Source organism: Cervus canadensis, chromosome 1, assembly GCF_019320065.1.
Source record: "Cervus canadensis isolate Bull #8, Minnesota chromosome 1, ASM1932006v1, whole genome shotgun sequence".
Lineage (NCBI taxonomy): Eukaryota > Metazoa > Chordata > Mammalia > Artiodactyla > Cervidae > Cervus > Cervus canadensis.
The window spans coordinates 19,443,861-19,463,797 of NC_057386.1; the positions used below are offsets into that span (position 1 = coordinate 19,443,861).

A 19,937-nucleotide genomic window follows, 5' to 3' on the forward strand; every position below is an offset into this window, starting at 1 on the left:
TGCTGTGTGGGCTTTCTCTAGTTGTGAAAAGTGGGGGCTACTCTTTAGTTGCGGTGCATGGGCTTCACATGATGGTGGCTTCTCTTGTGGAGCACAGGTTCTGGGTGTGTGGGCTTCAGTAGTTGTGGCTTGTGGGCCCTAGAGCTCAGGCTCAGTAGTTGTGGCACACAGGCTTAGTTAGCTGCTCCGTGGCATGTGGAATCTTCCTGGACCAGGGATTGAATCTGTGTCCCCTGAATTGGCAGGCAGTTTGTTATTCACCGTACCACCAGGGAAGTCCTAAACACAATACTTAAGTACTCTCTCTTAATCTGCCTGAAATCCTTTGGTGGCTCAAACCAAAGTTTGAACTCTCCCTTCCTGTCTTCTCCCTTCTTCACACACTCCCTCCTCACCACCCTTCACATCCCCCCAGGTTCCAGCCAGCTCAACTACTCAAAGATCCAACCTCTTCTGAGCCCAGGGTCTTCACTCAGGCTGTTCCATGTTTCTTTATTCTTCTCCTCCACTGTAGCCAGGCAAAATCCTATCCAATCCATCCTTCAAGGCCACTGTATAGAATTCTCCCAGGCAGAATTCATCTCTTCCTTCTCTATGCTCTCTCAGCAATCCAGTCCACATTTAATTTATTGTAGAACATATTTTAGTTGGTTTGGGAAAGTGGTTGTCAGAGTATGGTCCCTAGACCAGCAGGATCAGTGTAACAAGTGTGGGAACTTGTTAGAAATGCAACTTCTGAGGCCCCATCCCAGAGCTACTAAATAAAAAACGGGATAGATCCCAGCAATTTAACAAGGTACTAAAATCTCGAATCGATTTGGTATCTCCTTTCCTAAATCTTGTTCCTTGAAGGCAGAGAGCGGTAAGTCCTGAGCGCCTAGCCTGGCCCAAGCAGTTGGTGTGTGGTTGGTAGTGAATGAATGAAGGCAGAGCACCTTGGGAATCTTTAACACCTTGAAGATCATACCATGGACCCTGAACTTTCACTGGATACATATCCATGGTTCTCTTTCATTTTGATCTTGCATAGCCTAAGACCTGGGCTGACAGTTGTTCCTCTCCTCCTTCATCCTGTCTGCCTCACTCCAAGCCAAGCAGAGACCTCTGTCCTCAGTTATATTGCAGACGTTACCAGTGACTAGTAGATGTGTGATGGCTGGCATGCCTGTCTCTACATGTCTTTAAGTTTCATGAAGCACTTGGCACAACAATGGCTGTCTGTCCATCTCCCTACAGTCCAGTCATTTGGCAGCCGAAATTTCTGGCAGGTATGTGGAAAATACCTTGTCATTCCCAAAGTGTTTATGAAATGATGGGGTGGTTAAAGGAGAGAGAGGAACAAAAGATTTTGAAGCATGATGCAATGAGGTAACATAACAGTATAGACTATAGGATTTGGATTTGGGCAACTTGAGTTCAAATCCCAGCTCTTCCAACATGTAAATGGGAACAAAATATTTAACCCTATCTGCAGTAAGTTTTCCTCAACTACAAAATGGGGATAATATTGTCCTGTCTTACAAGTAGTAAGAATTAAATTAGGAAGACACACACACAAAATGCTTCTCATGATGCTAGCATAAAAGCCTTCATGCCAGTTAAGTTTTTGTGAGGATTATACTGGGGTGGGTGATCCAGAGCTATGCCACATGGCTATAGCACTTATCACCCACCCTAAACGAAGCTATGGTTTTTCCAGTAGTCACGTATGGATGTGAGTGGACCATAAAGAAAACTAAGCACCGAAGAATTGATGCTTTTGAACCGTAGCGCTGGAGAAGACTCTTGAAGAGTCCCTTGGACTGCAAGGAGATCAAGCCAGTCAATCCTAAAGAAAATCAGTCCTGAATATTCATTGGAAGGATTGATGCTGAAGCTCCAATACTTTGGCCACCTGATGCAAACAACTGACTCCTTGGAAAAGACCTTGATGCTGGGAAAGATTGAAGGCTGGAGGAGAAGGGGACGACAGAGGATGAGATGACTGGGTGGCATCACTGACTCAATGGACATAAGTCTGAGCAAGCTCTGGGAGTTGGTGATGGACAGGGAGGCCTGGCGTGCTGCAGTCCATGGGGTTACAAAGAGTCAGACACAACTGAGCGACTGAACTGACTCACTGACTGAAATGGTATCCAGCTGAGTGATTTTTAAAATATGATTTTGTTTATTTTTAGTTCTGGTTGTGTTTCATCTTCCTTGTTGCATGGGTGTTTTCTCTGGTTGTGGAGCGCATTTCTCAGTGCGGTGGTTTCTGTTATTGCACAACATGGGCTCTAGAGCACACAGGCTTCAACAGCTGCAGTATGTAGGCTGAGTAGTTGCAGCTTCTGTGCTTCAGAGCACAGCCTCATAGTTGTATGCACAGGCCTAGCTACTCTGAGTATGTGATGTCTTCCCAGATAGGGACCGAACCCGTGTCTCCTGCGTTGGCAGGTGGATTGTTTACCACTGAGCCACCAGAGAAGCCCCAGACAAACGAATTTAGAAGTGCCAAATCTGGGACTTCCTGGTGGTCCAGTGAGGACTCTGAGCTCCCAATGCAGGGGACCTGGGTTAAATCCCAGGAACTAGATCCCACATGCTCTAAGACCCGGCAAAGCCAAAAAAAAAAGAAAAAGTGCCAAGTCCAAAAGTGGTATGTGTTGTGAGATTTGCTGTGGGGACAGGACTGCAGGCCTGGACAGAATGAGATGAAAATGCCAAGGGCACTTTTTCGTGAACTTTTCAAGGGGCGGAGGGCAGAGAAGAGGCGGAAAAGCCAGGAGCCAGGCATTACTCAAGGAAATACTGATCTGGATCAGATGGGCTGACAGCGCTCAGACAGACTTATAAACCAAAGCCAATGGTCTTGAAGGTCTTTGCAGAGAAGCTACACAAAATACTATGATTTTATTAGCAATCACAGGTATCATTTTCCACAATATTTTACACTTATCCTGTCTCACAAGAAGGAAGACTCATTCTAATGAATTGCCAAGAATATACCTTAAATAATATTTTATCCCCCCAAATTAAGTTAAAATGCACTACATAACAGTGCAGACACAAAGTGCAGCTGGCAATTTAATACATGAAATGATGCTGAACCAGTAGTGTTGGGGAACCCATTTGGCTTTCCAGAAGGTGATACACTTTGCTTATCTTTGGTCAGTCCCAGAGCAGTATGCAAGCTGAATAGCAGATGTGAACTAAAAAGGCTAAAACAGACCAAATATGACCAATCTAGAGTCAGTTTTACAAGGAAATGTTCAGCCCCTTCTCTATCACCAATGATCAGCCACAGTTCCTATCCCTGCTGTAGTACTGCTCATGAGGTCAGACCTCCTCCACCAAGCAGCCTCCAGGACTCATGGAGCACAACCACCTTGAGCACATTTCCTTCGTGGGAGCCGGCAGGTGCACAGAGAAAAGGTTACTTGCCAGGGGATATGGTACCAGATGGTTGCTGTCCTTGGAAACCAGTTCCGAAACTAAAAGACCATTGCCTGGGCCGTGACTACCTCGTCAGGGAAAGAATTTAGTTCTCACCTCTATGTGAAAAAGGGCTCATATTACAATCAACTGTGGGGAATTGCCTCGCAGTCCAGTGGTTAAGATGTGGCCCTTTCACCACTATAGGCCTGGATTCAATCCCTGGTCAGGGAACTAATATCTCACAAGCTTTGTGGCACCACCAAAAAAAAAAAAAAACCCCAAAAAACAACAACAACAAAAAACAATTGTGGTTAATGCCCTTAGAAATACTGTTCTCAAATACTTCTACTCCCGTTTTAGAGGAAGCTATGGAAAAGAAATGGCTTCCCCTGACCCGGGGCTCAGGAAGACAGAGGCATTGGTATTCACAAAAAGAATTTAAATTCTGACCCAGGACTCTCACAAACCTGCTTCAAGTGAAAGAAGATGACTCCCAACTTGACTGACAGGAGCCTCAAGTTAAATCTCTTCCAAGACCAACAACTCACTCACTACCGTGAAGAGAATGCTTACAGCAACCTGGATTTTCTAAAAATCAGGTGTGGCATGATGAAGGTGTACCCATGACTGACTTCTTTTCCACGGGCTCAAGTATATGTGCTCATGTGTACACATACATCAGGGCTGAACCTTTTAACAAGAGGGTCTCCAGCATATCTTTCTGAGATGCTAATTTGATGGGGAAAACAGACTTTGTATTATCTGGCTGGTGAAAATGTCTTTAGCCTCTCCTAATTCCTGCTTTTACTCCAGAAGACTATCCATCCATCCCCACTGAGCAAGGTGCTAGTCTGGGGCCAGGGCACTCTCTCAAAAGGCATCTTTGATGTTCTTGAGCTGGCGCACAGCTAGGTCTACAGGGAGGCTGAACTTGAGGCTGCTGAGGCGGCTGAGCAGGTTGAGGGCGCTCTCGAAGCCCGTGTGCGCCATGTAGCTCCAGGGCTGGTAGTGGGGCTCGATGAGCGACCCCGACTTGCAGATGAGGTTCATCCAGGACACGAGACGCTGCTCATTCAGCGCCATGCACACCAAGGCCTTCAGCTCCGAGTCTGCGCTGCGCTTGAAAGGGTCGTGCTCCGTCAGCACCATGTGGATGGCTGTCAGCAGGCTCTGCTTGGGCGTCACCACAGTGCCTCCTGTGACGGGCAAGGCGAAAGACTGCGAGAGCTTTCGGGCCGGGGATTCCACGTATGCGCGGCCGTTCTTGGCGTGGTAGTACTTTACAAACAGCTCCCAGGGGTGCATGGCCTCGGGGGCCGAGGAGAAGGCGGGCAGAAGACAGGCGATGGGGGCCATGACGAGGCTCATCCCTGGCGAGGGGGCGTACAGGCCGTGGGCCAGCAGGTCCCTCACAGCCGCTGTCAGCTCCTTCCGCACAGCCACCGTCAGCTCATCCTTGCCTCCCAGGGAGAGGTCCTGGAGGCTGGCGGAGCCGGTGACGTGCCCGTGCGCCTGGTGTCTCAGGGCGAGCAGCTTCACCCGGTCTACTGAGGCCTCCAGCCTCTTCAGCAAGGGAGAGTAGTCCCTGTCGGCCTGGCCCCTCGGCCACAGGGGCTGCGGGATCTGGCCCGTGGCACACCCGAACTGGCTGACGGCAAAGATCTGCAGCACTGCCAGTGCTCGGCGCATCAGGTGCAGCCCTGTCTCTCGAACTCTCTTCACATCTTCTGCCTTCGCTGTGTAGGAAACACAGTAACTCATCAGTGAGAGGCTGTAGTGGTCAGAGGTGCCGCCTACAGCTTAGAAGCCGAGATTCAGGCTGGCTTCTGACCTACAGTACGGGTCCTGCATGAAGCCAAGAGCCACTCAGGATGATACCGGACTTACCTATTTTGGTTAATAACAACTATTTTGAGAGATATAACTCACATAACATTCAACTGACCCATTAAAAGTGTATGATTCAGTTTTTTTTTTTTTTTTAATATTCAGAGTTGTGCAACCATCCTCTCCCAAAGAAACCATGTAGCATTGGCATTTTCCATTCCCCATTTCTCCCTAATCTGCAGGCCTAGGCAACTGCTAGTCCACTTTCTATCTCTCTAGATTTGTGCATTCTGGAAGCTGTACTTACTTTTGCTGTTTCCTGGAGGCAGTCTGCTGCTGCCAGCTCTGCTGGAGTCACTTCCTGTCTTCCCGCTGGCCTTGCACTCACAGTGTCCACTCCCTGTCTGTAATGGGCTTCCTACTTCATCTGCAATCAGAGGTTATGAAGAGAAGACCCTTGTTTAGCCTCATTTTGGCAGGTTTTTAAAGGAGAAATACTATTTACTAGTGCCTACCATGTGACAAGACTTTTACAAATAGTATTTCATTGTGTGGAACAGTGACTAGCAATATACTAGCTGGCTCAATAACTATTTGCTGAGTGCAGGAAGCATGAATCATCATTTGATGGAGGAGGAGAGCCAGACTAAAGAGGTTAGAAAACTGCCTACCCTCTTTAGTCCATGCAGGACACAAAGTTGGTGAACAACAGGGCTCAGATTTTAACTCTATGGTTCTAAAATCCATGTCCTTTCCACACCATTGTGTTGGCTCCCTTACCAAGTGATCAAATCTCTTTAACAGTTCATCAAGGACCAACACTATTAGCTGTTAGTACTCAAAAATACATATAATTATGATGACGTCCAGCTGTCTGCTCTGACCTTGGATGAAGTTGATGAACATCTCGAGGTCTCGGATCTGAGTTTTCAGCTGCTCAACCAGCTGTTCTTTCACTCGGGCTGGGTTGACAATTTGAGCCACAGCAGCATCCACACGCTGCCGAAGCTCCTCAGTGGACAGTGAGCTGAGGTCCTCATTCAGATTCATGTCCAGTTTCTTTATTAACTCATCAATGATCACCTGCCAAGACCAAAGCCATGAGCACACCCTTTGGAATTTTTAGGGAGAGGGTTAGGGAGAAGGAGAATCTTGACTAGTTGCCTCCCTCCTACCCTTAAATGGAAATCAAATTTGTGAAAAAAATGGTGCAACTGCTGATCAAGGTGAGGGCACAGGCCCTTTATTTTTCTTATAGAGATAAGGACACTTGGTTCCAACAGAATGGCTCTTCTCGCTGCAAATTTTCTACCTGGCCAGGTAACTTTAGCTCAGGAGAACAACAGTGTGAATGATCCAAAGTGGCTGATGATCCCAAAAGCCCCATAAGTAGATTCCCTCGTGGCCTCCAAGAGAATAAATACTGATTTATCTTAGTCTCTAGTCCTTCTCATCCCCCTTCGCCCTATTCTAGGCAACTAAAGGAAAAGCTCTGCAAAACACCCAGGCACGTTACAGCCAAAATACCCCAGTGACAATATGAGGAACAACGTGAAAACCATATAATGTGTAACTCCAGCTCTGCCATTAAAAAAGCCACATCACAGCTCCAGGAAGACAAACACATAGGGGAGGCTGTATTCTGACCAGCAGATTTACCTGTCTGCCCAGGTGTTGCTTTAATATATACAGCATTAAAGTCAGGAGTCCTGGAATATTTCTCAACGGGTGCTGAGGGAAAAAACTAGTTTATAAAACTACTATGAAGTGCCCAAGTAGAATGGTTTTAAGGATCAAATGAAAGAAATTATTGTTTTTATTATTGTCACGCGAGTGTATGTTCCTCGGTTCTTTGTCTCATCACAACAAAAATTTGGAGTGACGGACATTAAAGCCCCTTGGCGGGTCACAGCTCTTGGAGGACAGACCGTGTTATAGCTCTCAGGTCTCCAACGGACCATGTTATAGCTCTTAAATAAATCAGTGTTACAGCTCTATTTATTTAGATAATAGCAGGAAAATCCATCTTCGAAGTGTGAGGGCACGTCGATCCAAAGACGCGAAGAGAAGATCGCCCCATTGCGTGGTAGAGAGAGGGAGCAAAAGGGGAGAAGAGGGCTTTGGCTCCTCTTTTTATATATTTCTCTGTCCCTGGGCCTGTCTTATGTAAATTGGGCTTAGGCAGGAGCGTTGTTTGTTTTACCTGAGGTTCTCACTCCAGTCCTCGTACCTTCCTTTGTTCTATTTTTGCAGGCTTTCCCTTCCAGGTCTTTTAGCCACCGCCATTTTGAACTCTTTTTCCCTATTCTAACTACCTAACATTATTATATGACTATTAATAATAACCACCACCTCTTAAAAAAAAAAAAGGCTCCATCAACATATTAGAAAGCTTTGGCACTTGTGTTTCCACGTGTGAATAAAGACTGGTCCCAGGTAGTAGCAACATTTCCCTTTGATTTGGGTCAGTGGTGAGGCGGAGGGTGAGCAAGCTGGGAAGGGACAAAGGAACCCGAGGCAGTAAAGGAGGAGCCTCAGGGTCTGCTCACCCGCTGTCTTTCCAAGACCACAGACTGTGGAAGGGAGTCATAACTGCCCTCTTGATAGGCAAATGTTTCCAGGTCATCGAGCTGGGTTTTGAGCTGCAGGATCAGTTCCTTTTGCTTCTCCCTTTGGGTTTCCAGACGTTCCCGTTTCTCCTGCTCACTCTAAGAAAGAAAAAGATTTAGGTCGGTTTCACAGGAAAAGAAAAAGTCAGGACATATTAAGAATCCTCTTAAGCCAAAGATGACTAGAAAAATGTAAAATGCTCCCAAGTAACCCAAATGAAATACGGAATTCATGAGACAGACTCAAAAAGAATTATTTCATCTGGGAGAATATATTAAATGTGTGTTTTCTTTAAGGATTTCTCCTTCACTGGAAATAGGATATGAATACAATGGGGCCTTTTGTTAACACTGCTTCCCCCTCCCACCCCACAAAGTTCTAGTTAAGATTGACACAATTTATTTCATCCAGGAAGCCTTCCAGGAATTAAACATGCCATCCTCCATAGCCAATTCTCCTGAACAGCTGCGGCAGTCAAATTGTGCAAGATAATCTAGAGGTAAGGGTGTAGAGAAAGGCTTGGTAACTCGTAACTAGTTTTTAAAGGTCAAAGCTCCTCCAATATATTGCAAAATCGAATGAATAAATGCTAGTGCCTGAGGCAGTGAAAAAAAAAAAAATCTAAAGCCAAGTAATAGGGATGGGAAGGTAATAAGTTTTCTTAAAAAGAAAAAAAAAAGTCTGTAAGGTTCCCTAAACAGTGACTCCTTTTCTCACTGTCACCAGGTCATTTCTGCATTTAAATGCTTAAAAATCCTTTAGAGAGGTTCTTCCCTGGTGGTCCAGTGGTTAGGAATCTGTGCTTCCACTGCAGGGGGTGTGGGTTCAATCTCTGGTGGGGGAACTATGATCCCAGATGCAGTACTGTATGGCAAGAAAACAAAACAAAAACTCTTTGGAGAGGTAAAGTCTTGCCAATATGTTCTCAAAAACGGGTTCTTCCTTGCCTTACTTTTTTTTTTTGGCTGCCCTGTGCAGCGTGAGGGATCCCTAGTTCCTGGACCAGGAATTGAACCTACACCCCCTGCAATGGAATTGCAGTGTCCCAGTCACTGGACTGCCCAGGAAGCCCCTCCCTTGTCTTTCTTGAGTATGAAAAGCAAAAGCAGCAAATTATTTGCAGGTGTAACCCGGCATTTTAAACTAGATATCTATAGGATATTAAATTTAATCTTAAAATGGTACTTACCAAGGCCTCCAGAAGTAAGGTATGAGAGAGAACAAATGAAAAATAACAAATTAACTTTTGTTTAGCTACTTAAAAAAGCAAGCCTCTTGCTTTAGTTTTGTCCAATAGAAAAGCAAGCCTTTTCTTGGGGGATATTGCTCTCCAATCCTTTCCCAAAGTCGTAGTTTTTTTTCTTAGAATCCTGTTCTCCCCCACTGAATGAAGACCTAGATATCCTTTAAGAGGTTTCCTCGATTTCCCCAGGCAGAACCAACCACATCCTCTGTATTTTATATACACTTTTACGCTAGCTCATGTTACATTATAAAGATCCATGTATGAGTCTGTCTCCTCAGTTCTATGAACTCCTTAAGGGCAAAGGCCTTGATTGTACCCCCAGGGTCAAGCTCAGTGCAGGCTCTCAGTATACATTTGCTGTATGTTACTGAACTCAATCATGTTCAGAAGGACACATAACTAAATACTGAACTCTTATGGTGAAAGTTGTTTGACTGGCCCAAATGGAAAGAAGTAGTGAAATTTTGTTTTCATTGTATCCTTTCCCAAGCTATGAAATCCAGGAAGAAAGAAACCAGTCATAGATCGTGATTCCATTTTCATGAGTGTACCAGCTGAATGCTTCACCTGTGATGGTAATTACTGAGTACGCTATCTACGGGAGTGTGGGCAAACAAGTTTACTAGGTGAGAACAATGAGCTTTGGTGCAAGACAGGAAATAACAAATAATTTCCAGTATGAGGTGAGATAAAATACTGGTTAAAAAACCTGAAAAACTGAAACCGATACATACTAAATCATTTAGTTCAAACACATCCTCACTTTGGTGCTACTTGTTCACGTGTCAGTATACGCACATAAGACTGCAGCTGCACATCAGGTGTTTTGATCTCTCAGGTGTTTTTCAGTTGTACTGTGTGTCCAAAAGTAAAAGTGAACAGCCAAACATCCACACTGAACCTTAGGTGCTCCTCACTCCTGAACAGAGTCCAACCACAGTAGTTCTATCCTATTTGTTCCTTAAAAGCCTAGCAATTTGGGGACTTGTGCAAAGAGCTGTGGGTATGTGGAGAGAACGGTGGTACAGTAAACACAGGATTGTACTGGAAACATTTAGATTAAAATAAGCAAGTCAATATCTGCTACTGATAAGTCGTCTTGGCTAAAACCAATTTTAGTGGGAAGAAAGCCACATGTGGATTGTAACCTAAACAATAAAAAGGTGGGGAAAAGAGAGCCCAACAAGCTACAAGCTATCTACAATTCTGCACTTACAGCGGTTCAAAAACGGAAGGGAAATGTTGCCTGTGGATGTCATACAAATTTTCAGTACTTAGTGTCGGCTAACTGAATCAATCTTGTCATAGCTGCCAAAGGTGCTTCCTTTAGAATATCTAGTTATTAAGTAGGGTGGGAAGAAGTTTTTAAAATACCAGCATCAGTAAATTTATATAATCAGGAGTTGTGTTTCTTTCAATTACTGAGACCTTACTGTTTACCAAAGCTCTCACACAGACAGGAGAATCTGAAGATAAAAGACATTCTCTAGATTCTGGGAAAGCACAGATAAGGAGTATATCTAAATTTCCATGGATTTCAATTCGCTTGCTCTTCGCTAAACAATATTCTCAATCCCCAGAGTCGGGGTACTCTATCAGCAAACATGCTCAAGACAGGTACTGGAAGCGATAACAAGGTGATTGGGAGCAGTATTGTTTCAGCTGGTTGCTCTACTGTCTGAATACTCTCCTCGCTCATCTCTCTTTTGCCTTTTATGTCATCACACCTGCATGTCTTTCCACACCTTTGGTGGACACCTCTCATCACCAGCTTCCCAGGCCTCTCTGTGTGGTCTCTGTCGGGTCTCTTCTGGGACACGCATACCCACCTAGACGAGCCGGCTCCTCACCAAAGCTACCTGCGTTCGAGTTAACATCGCCACCCACCCAGCCTTCTATTCCCATATCCCTCGGGGCCTGGCCCCAGCTGTTCACCTGGTTCTCGCCCCGTAACCGTGGTCGGTCCCCCGGCAGCCCGTCGCCATCATCGCTGGCGGGGTCCTCCGAGCCCCCGTAACCCAGGACGTGAGGGCAGCCACGGAAGGCGAAGTCCTCGAGCTCGCGCAGGAGGCGCTGCTGCTCCGCCGGCGCCCCGCGTACCACCTGCCGCAAGCGGAACTGCACCTGCGCGAAATGCGAGGACAGCGCGAGCAGCGCCGAGTCCAGCCGCCGCCTCTCGGCCCGCAGCCGCCGTAGCGTCCGGCCGGGGGAGTCCGGCGGGGAGCCGGGGACCACTCCGGGCTCCTCGGCTGCCGCCTCTTCGGAGAACGCCGCCGCTCCGGGCCCGGCCTCCGCCACCGCCCCCACCGGCGCCCACCGCACTGCCTCGCACGGCGGCAGCGACTCCTCTTCCTCCTCCTCTTCGTCCTTCGCCTTTGGTCCAGCGCCCGCCAGCCCAGTTACCGGCTCCGCAGCCGCTTCGACAGCCGCCATGTTTCAGGAAACGCCGCCGCACGTCAGCCGCGCCCCCCTGCTGCCATGGCAACGGCGCGCCAGCTGGGAAACCCGGGGAGCGTGTGGGCGGGGCTCAGACGTCACCAAGCTGAGACGTCATTCGGTGCCAGACTTCCCTCGGTGTATAATTCTGGTCAATGGTTATTTTAAATTGAGTGCCTGGTTTGTGTCGGGCACTGAGTATACTGAGCATTGGAGAAACAGGTGAATGAAGCCAGGACAAGTCCTTCCGTGTGTATCGACCTCTAGCCCTTCCTCTGGTTCCGGCTGGCGGGTCGTCTGTTCCTAAAGTGTATATTTCTGGAGACCCCGAGATGTGAAGGGCTGCAGGGACTATGCTCTCCCGAAGACCCTTTAGAATGCGAATCCCTTGGCTTAGGCCACGTTTCCCATTCCTCTAAACCCTTTCCCCGACCATATAAGGAGAGGCAGCTGCTGGGGGCGTCCCCAGGATCTAAAGATAGCAGCCCCTGCCTCGGCCTCCAAACGCCACGGGGCAGCGGGAGCAGCCATGGCACGGTAAGTGCTTCTGGCCGCCTCTTTCACTAGAGAGTCGCTTCTCTATGTTTTCTGGTCGCTCCAGGTTCTGTGAGGTGCCAAGGGAACCCTGGACTCCGGGTCTGTACCCTTGGGGTGGTGAAGAGAAATGTGACCTGAATATTCTCCATGTCTCCCTTACCTCTCTACTCTCTCATTTTTCCGGTTGTTCTCAGGTTCCCCCTCACCGCATACCCCAGTCCTGTCAGCCCCTCTTCCACTCCCTTCAGTCTTATTTGGCCCCGCTTTGGCCGTGCTGTAGCATAAAACGTCACTGTATTTTCCCTCCACCTTTCCCAAATTCCCTCAGTCTTCCCTCTCACACGGCTATGAAGCCCCACCTCAACTCCTCTTCAGGCAGCATGCCCGGACCCTGTGGTACGACAGGCCCAAGTATGTGTTCATGGAGTTTTGTGTTGAGGACAGCACGGATGTCCACGTGCTCATCGAAGACCACCGCATTGTGTTCAGGTAACCCCTCCCACCTCCCACTTCCTGGGAATCTTTGCTTTCTCTGCTGCCCCCTTCTCTCAGCCTTCCTCATCTCTTTAGCTGTATTGTCTCCTCAGCTGCAAGAATCCTGATGGAGTGGAGTTTTACAATGAGATTGAGTTCTATGCCAAGGTGAACTGCAAGGTAAGGGTGGGGTGGAACAGTAAGGACTGGATGGGAAAGCTGTTTGGGAAATTGGAGATTCATTCTAAACCTCAGACCCTAAAAGTGAGGTTCTTTATCTGGCAGGACTCCCAGGATAAGCGCTCTGGCCGCTCTATTACTTGCTTTGTGAGGAAATGGAAGGAGAAGGTGGCCTGGCCCAGGCTCACCAAGGAGGATATCAAGGTGCGTGTGTGGGAAGTGGCTGCTTTTTCTCCTATGTGCTCTGTCTGTGTACCCAGGTACCCAAGTTAGGTCTGGGAATCAGCCTTGGCTCCTTTCCCACAAACATTGTTACTCACCAGGTCCTGCCTATTTGACCTCCTAAATAATACATTTAAAAAAATTATTTGTCTGCATCAGGTCTTACTTGCTGCAGGCAGGATCTTTCATTGGGGTGCATGAACTCGAGTTGTGCAAGGGCTTAGTTGCTCTGCAGCATGTGCAATCTTAGTTCCACAACCAAGGATGGAACCCAGGTCCCCTGCATTGCACATCAGATTCTTAACCACTAGATCCCCAGGGAAGTCCTCTCCTAAATAGTCTTGAATCCATGATTTCACGTCTTCCTAATTCAGGCCCTATCCATTACTGGGTGAGGTTTGTTGCATATTTTCAGCCCCTCTGCATTACTCCCAACATGGTCTGTCCAAAATACACATTTGACCCTGTCACTCTTCCTCTTAAAACCCTCCAGTGGCTTCTTTTCCCCTAAAAGTTGAAAATTGGCTCCCTGCTGGCTGGATCTGGCTCTCAGATTTGTTTTAGCAGTCTTCTCAGTGTTGAAAATTATTTTGAAGGGTTACTTACATTTAAAAATGTGGAGATTTCACCTCTTGGCCAGAACCACCATCTTCCAGTAATTCACCTAAAAGACCAATGGGGAAAGAGGAGGGGCACCCACTATATGTTCTCTAGGCCTTTTAGAAAACATGGAGTTGTTCCTTTGGCCACATACATGTGAATCTACAAGAAAGGTGATGTAGATCTCAAGGGAAGGGGCATTGCTCAAAAATGAATGCCCCACAAATGTTATAATTGGAACATAGCAACCCTGGAAGAGTACAGTGTTACCCAGCATGCTGTTGGCATCTTTGTAAACAAACAAGTTAAGGGCAGGATTCTTGCCAAAAGCATATTAAGCATTCTAAGAGCTGAGGTAGCTTCCTGAAATGTGTGAAGAAATATGGAAGGAAGTCAGAAAAAGAAAGGAAGCCAAAGAGAAATGTCCTTGAGTTCAGCTGAAGCACCCACCTGCCCTGCTTAGAGAAGGGCATTTCATGAGAACCAATGGAAGCGAGTCTGAACTGTTGCAAAACATCATGGCAAGATAGGTGTAAAGAAAATAAAAGACCTGGATTTTTTTTTTTTTTAAGTAGAGATTTAAAAAAAAAAAGAGATTTCACCTGAAAATCCAGATTCTCAACTTCTCTTGAAAACTAAAGACTCTGACCACATTGATCTAAATTCTCAAATGCCTAGAGTTGGAGCTTTAAATGGGGCATGTGCTCCACTTCACTTCACTCCTTTTCATTGTCTCTCTGACACGCTTGGGCATTTGAATGTGTAGCTTCTGCTGTTTGGGGTGAAGTCTCAGCACCACAGTGCAGTGTGGTATATAAGCTCGTGATTTGGCTATTCCTGCCTTCTTGCAGCCTCACACCACTTTAGTCTCTGCCTTGGACTTCACATTTCAGCCAAAGCAAACTGCTTGAAGCTCTTTTTCATGCACCAGGCTATTGTTTACCTCCATACCTTTGCTCTTACTGTGCCTTCTTCCTGGAAACTCTCCATCATCACTACCTTTGCCCACCTAACCCCTGCTTATCCTTCAAGGCAAGGCCTTGAAACCCCAAGAAGCCTGGTTTCCCATACTACCCCCTACCTAAGCCACTGTCACACTTTCCACGCTGTGTTATAATTTATTTACATTTCTCTTCCCTACTTCTCTTTTTAAATTTATTTTTATTATTTATTTGGCTGTGTTGGATCTAGTGGCATGTGGGATCTTCATTGTTGCATCATGCAGGATCTTTCACTGTGGTGTGTGGACTCTAGTTGAGGCACGTGGGCTCCAGAGCACGCAGGCTTCAGTAGTTCAGCTGGTGGGCTCAGTTGCTCCGTGGCATGTGGGATCTCAGTTCCTCATTCAGAGGTCAAATCTGCGTCCCTTGCATTGCATGGTGGATTCTTAACCACTGGACCACCAGAGAAGTCCCCCTACTTGCTTCTTGATGGCTGGGACTCAGTATTAAATGTTTTAATAATCCTAGTGCCAACCTCGGAATCACATAGTATGTATAAACACCTGTTCAATGAATGAGTGACCAACTTCTTTCCCTGTCTAAGCATGGGAACTTCGAATATCGGCCTCCAAGAGTTGTCTCTGATTCCAGGGAATGCAGCTTTGTTGACTCCTAGGATGCCTTATGATACAGTTATCTTCCTAGATGTGTTATTTGTCTACTCAGTCTGCTCCTGGAGAGCAGAGTTTATGCTTTTCCATTCCCTACAATGCCTGGCATTGTGCTTGGCACTTAATAAGTTCTTGGTCAATCTTTGCTGCTGCTGCTGCTGACATGGCAGCCCAGAGGGGGGTTAGTCAAAGGGGAAAGATGATACCCGCAATGACTCTCTTTCCCCCAAATACGCTCCCACACACATGTCCACACTCATCTATGCACCTCGGCTGCTGCCTTCCTGACCTGGGACTCTGTGTGCTTTTCTCCTACAGCCAGTGTGGCTGTCTGTGGACTTTGATAACTGGAGAGACTGGGAAGGGGATGAAGAAGTGGAGCTGGCTCAGGTGGAGCATTATGCAGAGGTAATTCCATTTTCTGCCCATCTCAGTCATTTTTGGTGGCCCTCTGCACACACTCAAAGATTGTCATCAACTGCGCTGTGCTCTGCTTAGTCACTCAGTTGTGTCTGACTCTGCGACCCCATAGACTGTAACCCGCCAGGCTCTTCTCTCCATGGGGATTTTCCAAGAATACCAGAGTGGGTTGCCATGCCCTCCTCCAGGGTCATCAGGCTAGGCAGAAGTATGTGAGCTCCCCGGCAGGCTGCTCATTGGTGTGGTCGTCTTTATATGTTTTGTGCATTGTTTAGTAGGGATGCAAGAAGTGAATATTCTGTTTGTGAAACTATAAGCAGATTCATTCACTGTTTAGAGTAGAGCCTGTATGCTGATGAAGTTTGGCAAAAACTTTTTCTGCTTTTCTGCAATTCTTGTTCTCTCTTCTGTTTTCTTTACGTATATGTGTGTGTGTTTTCATGACCCAGACAGCTTCAGGGGAAACTCAAACTATGCAGTCTAAAAATTCACATCATAAAATAAATCACTGTTTCCCAATAAATTGCACCTTGCATAAGATATTTGGTTTCAGAATTTCAGCTACTATTTATTCAAGTTGCAAAAACACTAATAGACACTAACCCAGATTTGTTAGGACGTGTGTGTGTATGTTTAAATTTCCTTTTAAAAAGGGGATCAATATACTTTTCTCCTGTTATTCCAGTGTTATGTTAGGGGCTTTAAAACTGGGGCAAGTGTTTGCCTGGGACCATTTTCTGGTGGTTCATCGATATGCAGGTTGCTCTTCCCTCACTCCTCTTTATCTTTTGTGACTCCTCTTCTCTTCCCGCCAGCTTTTGAAAAAGGTCAGCACCAAGGGACCACCCCCTGCAATGGATGATCTGGATGTAAGTAAAGCCTGTCCCTTAACCCTTCACTTTCCTTTCTGTCCTTAAAAATAAAAATTCTAGAAAGGTCCCAGTCTCTAGCATATCATGATTCTCAGTGCACGTTAGCCAAATCTGAATTTAACACAAGAGGTCAAATGTCCTTCTTTAATGCTTTAGAAAACCCCAGTAAGCCCTTCCTCCTTTCTATCTCTTCCCTTCTGCTTCTTCATTTTAGAGCAGGCCTGGCCCTGTTTATTATATTTACAGCTGTAAGGACCAGTATAGCATTTGTTGCAATTCTCACATTAAATGATTCATGGCACAGTGCTGTTTATTGAGTACCAGTGGCTTATTTTATCATCCAAAATTTAAATCCTTCTGTGTTAGGCTCCCTAGAAGTTGTGTGATTTAGAAAATCACCAAAGAAAGCTTTGGAGGAAGTTAGAAGGAGTGAGCAGCTTTTGTGAACACAAATGTCCACTGCAGACTCTACAGGTATTTCTGTCTTCTTTTTTCTCTAGGATGATTCTGACAGTGCTGATGCAACAAGTAATTAACTTTCTGTGACAGCAAAGCTGAAGAGGAAGCTGTGACTATCTTCTAGTCACTCTAACAAGCCAAGACTTGCATCTTTGTCAGCTCCTTGATGGTGCACCGGTGTCCTCTGAGATCTCTGAACTTTCCTAGAAGCTTTTTATTAAGGGTCTTCCTTCATTTTTTTTGTTTCAATTTCTTCCATTGCTTTCATTTTATTTATTATTATTATTTGCTGTGCTATGCAGCATGTAGGGTCCTAGTTCCCTGACCAGAAATTGAACCTACACCCCCTGCATTGGAAGTGCAGAGTCTTAACCACTGGACTGCTAGGGATGTCCCTCCTTTATCTTTTATTTTTTTTCCTTAGGCACTTGATATGGCTGCTGTATCAGATGGCAGGATAGGAGAGGAGCAGACAGATGGGGCCTTTGACTTCCTACGGGTTGGCCGTAATCTTTGTATTTGTACTCATCAGGGCTTTCTTGAGTATTTGAGCCTGTGTGTGTGTATGTCTTAAAGCAAAACCCACAGAAGCAACATATAGATTATAATAAATCTCTAGAAACTGTCTCTTTCCTTCTGGTACTTCTTCCTCCTGGAGGCAAGCCTCTTTCCCCTCTATAGCTCCTTTCCAGTGGAGAGGTGGGTGTCAGATATCCTGGCCCTTACTGTCGAGATTGGAAGAAGAAAGATGTTGGAAGCAGACTTGTAACCAAGCTGAGGAACTTTTCCACGCTCACACCTATGCTCTGATCTTCAGAGCAGGATCCAGCCTTTCATTGTATGGCTAACACTGCCACCTCTAGCATCAGCCAGAAACCTACTTCAGCTTCCTGCATACTCCAGAAGTATCTTTACACTTTTAAAGCTAATTGTTACATTAGTTAATGCCTATGTCTCTTTACTTCTCCATTCATCAGCTACCCCATTCATCCACAAACATTTTTTGATTGCCTAATGTGTACTTAAACTGTGACTTAAACAAAATTCAATACCCAGACTTTGCCCTTGAACTCAGGGTAAAGTACTGAGATTTGTTTAAAGAAACTCTAAAATTTATATCAGTAATTTATGGACATAGTTTTAAAAATTAAATAGTATAGAAAGGTGTACAATGTAAAGTAGGATTTGTATTCTCTTAATAGCTGTAAACACTGTTAATAGTTTCTTCAACAAACTGATATATTTATATCTATCTATATATGATATAAACTATATAATACCTATAATTTATATAATTATATATAAAACAATATACAACATATCTGGAACATAAACATATACAGTATCCTGTATTGTGTATATACAGTACAATATATATTAAAATTTAACACGTGTGGGCAAATGCACTGTGTGTGTGTATAGTGGGAATCACACTATTATATACACCTTGCACCCTGCTTTTTTTCACTTTATATATATTGGAGTTCTTTCCAAGTCAGTGTACATAGATCTGACTCTTTATGGCTCCATGTTATTCAGTTGAACATATTTTCCATAATTTAACTGAAGGTGAAAATTGAAATTTCCTTGCACGAAGGTGCAAGGAACAGTTTAAAAAGTACATCTTTACATGTTTGGCAAGAACATTTGTAGGGTAAATCCACACCACCCCCACCTCTACCCCCTGCCAGAACCAGGTGGGATCCTGGTTCTCCCACCAGGGATTGAACCTGGGCCCTGGCAGTGGAACCACTGAGTCCTAACCACTGGACTGCCAAGGAGTTCATATAGTGTAAGTTCTAGAAGTGAAATTGCTAGGTCAAAGAGCAGATACATGTAAACATTTTGAAAGCTGTTGCTAAGTTGTTCTTAGATGAAATACTGATTTTCACTTCTACCACCACTTCCATCACTTCCACCACTTCTCCAAATTCTTTTAGGTATTTGCCAAGATAAAATTATACTTGGCTTGATTTGCTTGATTTATTTATTTCCAGCTGCCCTTCAAGGCTTGCAGGATCTTAGTACCCAGACCAGGGATTGAACCCAGGCATTCAGCAGTGAAAGTGCAGAATCCTAACCACTGGACCACCAGGGAATTCCCTGGTTTTATTTGCTTTAAATTATGAGATTGCTTATTGTTCATTAGTGACTAATGTTTCTTTTTAGAACCTCCCTCAGTAAAGAATTTGCCTGCAATTCACGAGAGCTGACTTTGATTCCTGGGTTGGGGAGATCCGCTGGAGAAGGAGATAGCAACCCACTCCAGTATTCTTGCCTGGGAAATCCCATGGACAGAGGAGCCTAGCAGGCTACAGTCCATTGGGTTGCAAGAGTCAGACATGACTGAGTGACTAAGTATTTATATATTATCTAAGTAAACTTTATATCTTATTTGAACTTCATATCAACCGTATAAAATTATTGTCTTTTCTTAATCGTGGTCAAACAGGTCACAGTAAGTGGCAAAGCTGGGACCTGAACTTGTATAGCATATCTCTCTTCACCTACAATTCTGAAAACTGAAAAGTTCTAAAATATGAGTTAAAAAAAATTAACACCAAAACTCATCTGGCATCAAAACATGACTTAAAATGATGTTAGGCTATTTATAGTCTTTGTTTATTTGGTTTAGTGCATTTATTTCTCAGCATAAATATTCATACATTTGATCACAGGGGGTTGCTCCAGAGTTCCAAATGGAACACATTAGGTAACATATAGGTATGGTCTGCGTTACTGCCTAAAATCAGGAAAGTCCTAAATTCTGAAGCATCTGGAGACTTCAAGCTTTTTATTAATTAGTTTAAAAGAACAGAACCTGGAGGAGGAAATGGCAATCCACTCCAGTATTCCTGCCTCGGAAAATCCCATGGACAGAGGAGCCTGGTGGGCTACAATCCATGTGGTCCTAGAGTCTGACACGACTGACCACTTAGCAGCAAAACAGCAGAAAGTTAATCTAAACTTTTAATTCGTTTAACGTTTTAAGACACTGATTGCAGTTTAATTTCTTTTAATCTAT

At 45.2% G+C, this 19,937-nt stretch overlaps 2 protein-coding genes across 5 annotated transcripts; one reads left to right on the top strand and one right to left on the bottom strand.

Moving 5' to 3' along the window:
• Positions 1 to 2,858: 2,858 nt before the first annotated feature.
• Positions 2,859 to 11,668, bottom strand: RUNDC1 (RUN domain containing 1). Of its 2 annotated transcripts, XM_043467683.1 has the most exons (6): positions 11,036 to 11,668; positions 9,044 to 9,049; positions 7,794 to 7,952; positions 6,129 to 6,327; positions 5,552 to 5,671; positions 2,859 to 5,153 (listed from the first exon to the last, which is right to left on the bottom strand). In XM_043467683.1, exons 1-6 carry the CDS (start codon positions 11,531 to 11,533, stop codon positions 4,288 to 4,290), a joined length of 1,848 nt encoding a protein of 615 aa, XP_043323618.1. In that variant the 5' UTR covers positions 11,534 to 11,668; the 3' UTR covers positions 2,859 to 4,287. The 2 variants fall into 2 exon arrangements, with proteins under 2 accessions (XP_043323618.1, XP_043323623.1); XM_043467688.1 differs by lacking the exon at positions 9,044 to 9,049.
• A 160-nt stretch (positions 11,669 to 11,828) lies between these two features.
• Positions 11,829 to 17,539, top strand: PTGES3L (prostaglandin E synthase 3 like). 3 transcript variants are annotated; one of them, XM_043467718.1, is made up of 7 exons: positions 11,829 to 12,073; positions 12,402 to 12,562; positions 12,661 to 12,727; positions 12,833 to 12,931; positions 15,480 to 15,569; positions 16,397 to 16,450; positions 16,954 to 17,539. In XM_043467718.1, exons 2-7 carry the CDS (start codon positions 12,495 to 12,497, stop codon positions 16,987 to 16,989), a joined length of 414 nt encoding a protein of 137 aa, XP_043323653.1. In that variant the 5' UTR covers positions 11,829 to 12,073; positions 12,402 to 12,494; the 3' UTR covers positions 16,990 to 17,539. The 3 variants fall into 3 exon arrangements, with proteins under 3 accessions (XP_043323653.1, XP_043323636.1, XP_043323644.1); XM_043467701.1 differs by having other exon boundaries at positions 11,867 to 12,073; positions 12,449 to 12,562; XM_043467709.1 differs by lacking the exon at positions 15,480 to 15,569 and having other exon boundaries at positions 11,867 to 12,073; positions 12,449 to 12,562.
• The last annotated feature ends 2,398 nt before the right edge of the window (positions 17,540 to 19,937 follow it).

Bases quoted from the DNA above. Each gene is read 5' to 3' on its own strand.
- PTGES3L (XM_043467701.1), top strand. The intron at 12,563-12,660 runs GTAACCCCTCCC...TTGTCTCCTCAG, and splicing joins GACCACCGCATTGTGTTCAG to CTGCAAGAATCCTGATGGAG. The intron at 15,570-16,396 runs GTAATTCCATTT...TCTTCCCGCCAG, and splicing joins AGGTGGAGCATTATGCAGAG to CTTTTGAAAAAGGTCAGCAC.
- RUNDC1 (XM_043467683.1), bottom strand. From the start codon at position 11,533: ATGGCGGCTGTCGAAGCGGCTGCGGAGCCGGTAACTGGGCTGGCGGGC. The intron at 6,328-7,793 runs GTGAGCAGACCC...TGGTCTTGGCAG, and splicing joins TGGTCTTGGAAAGACAGCGG to GTGATCATTGATGAGTTAAT. The intron at 5,154-5,551 runs GTAAGTACAGCT...TTTCCTACACAG, and splicing joins GCCTCCAGGAAACAGCAAAA to CGAAGGCAGAAGATGTGAAG.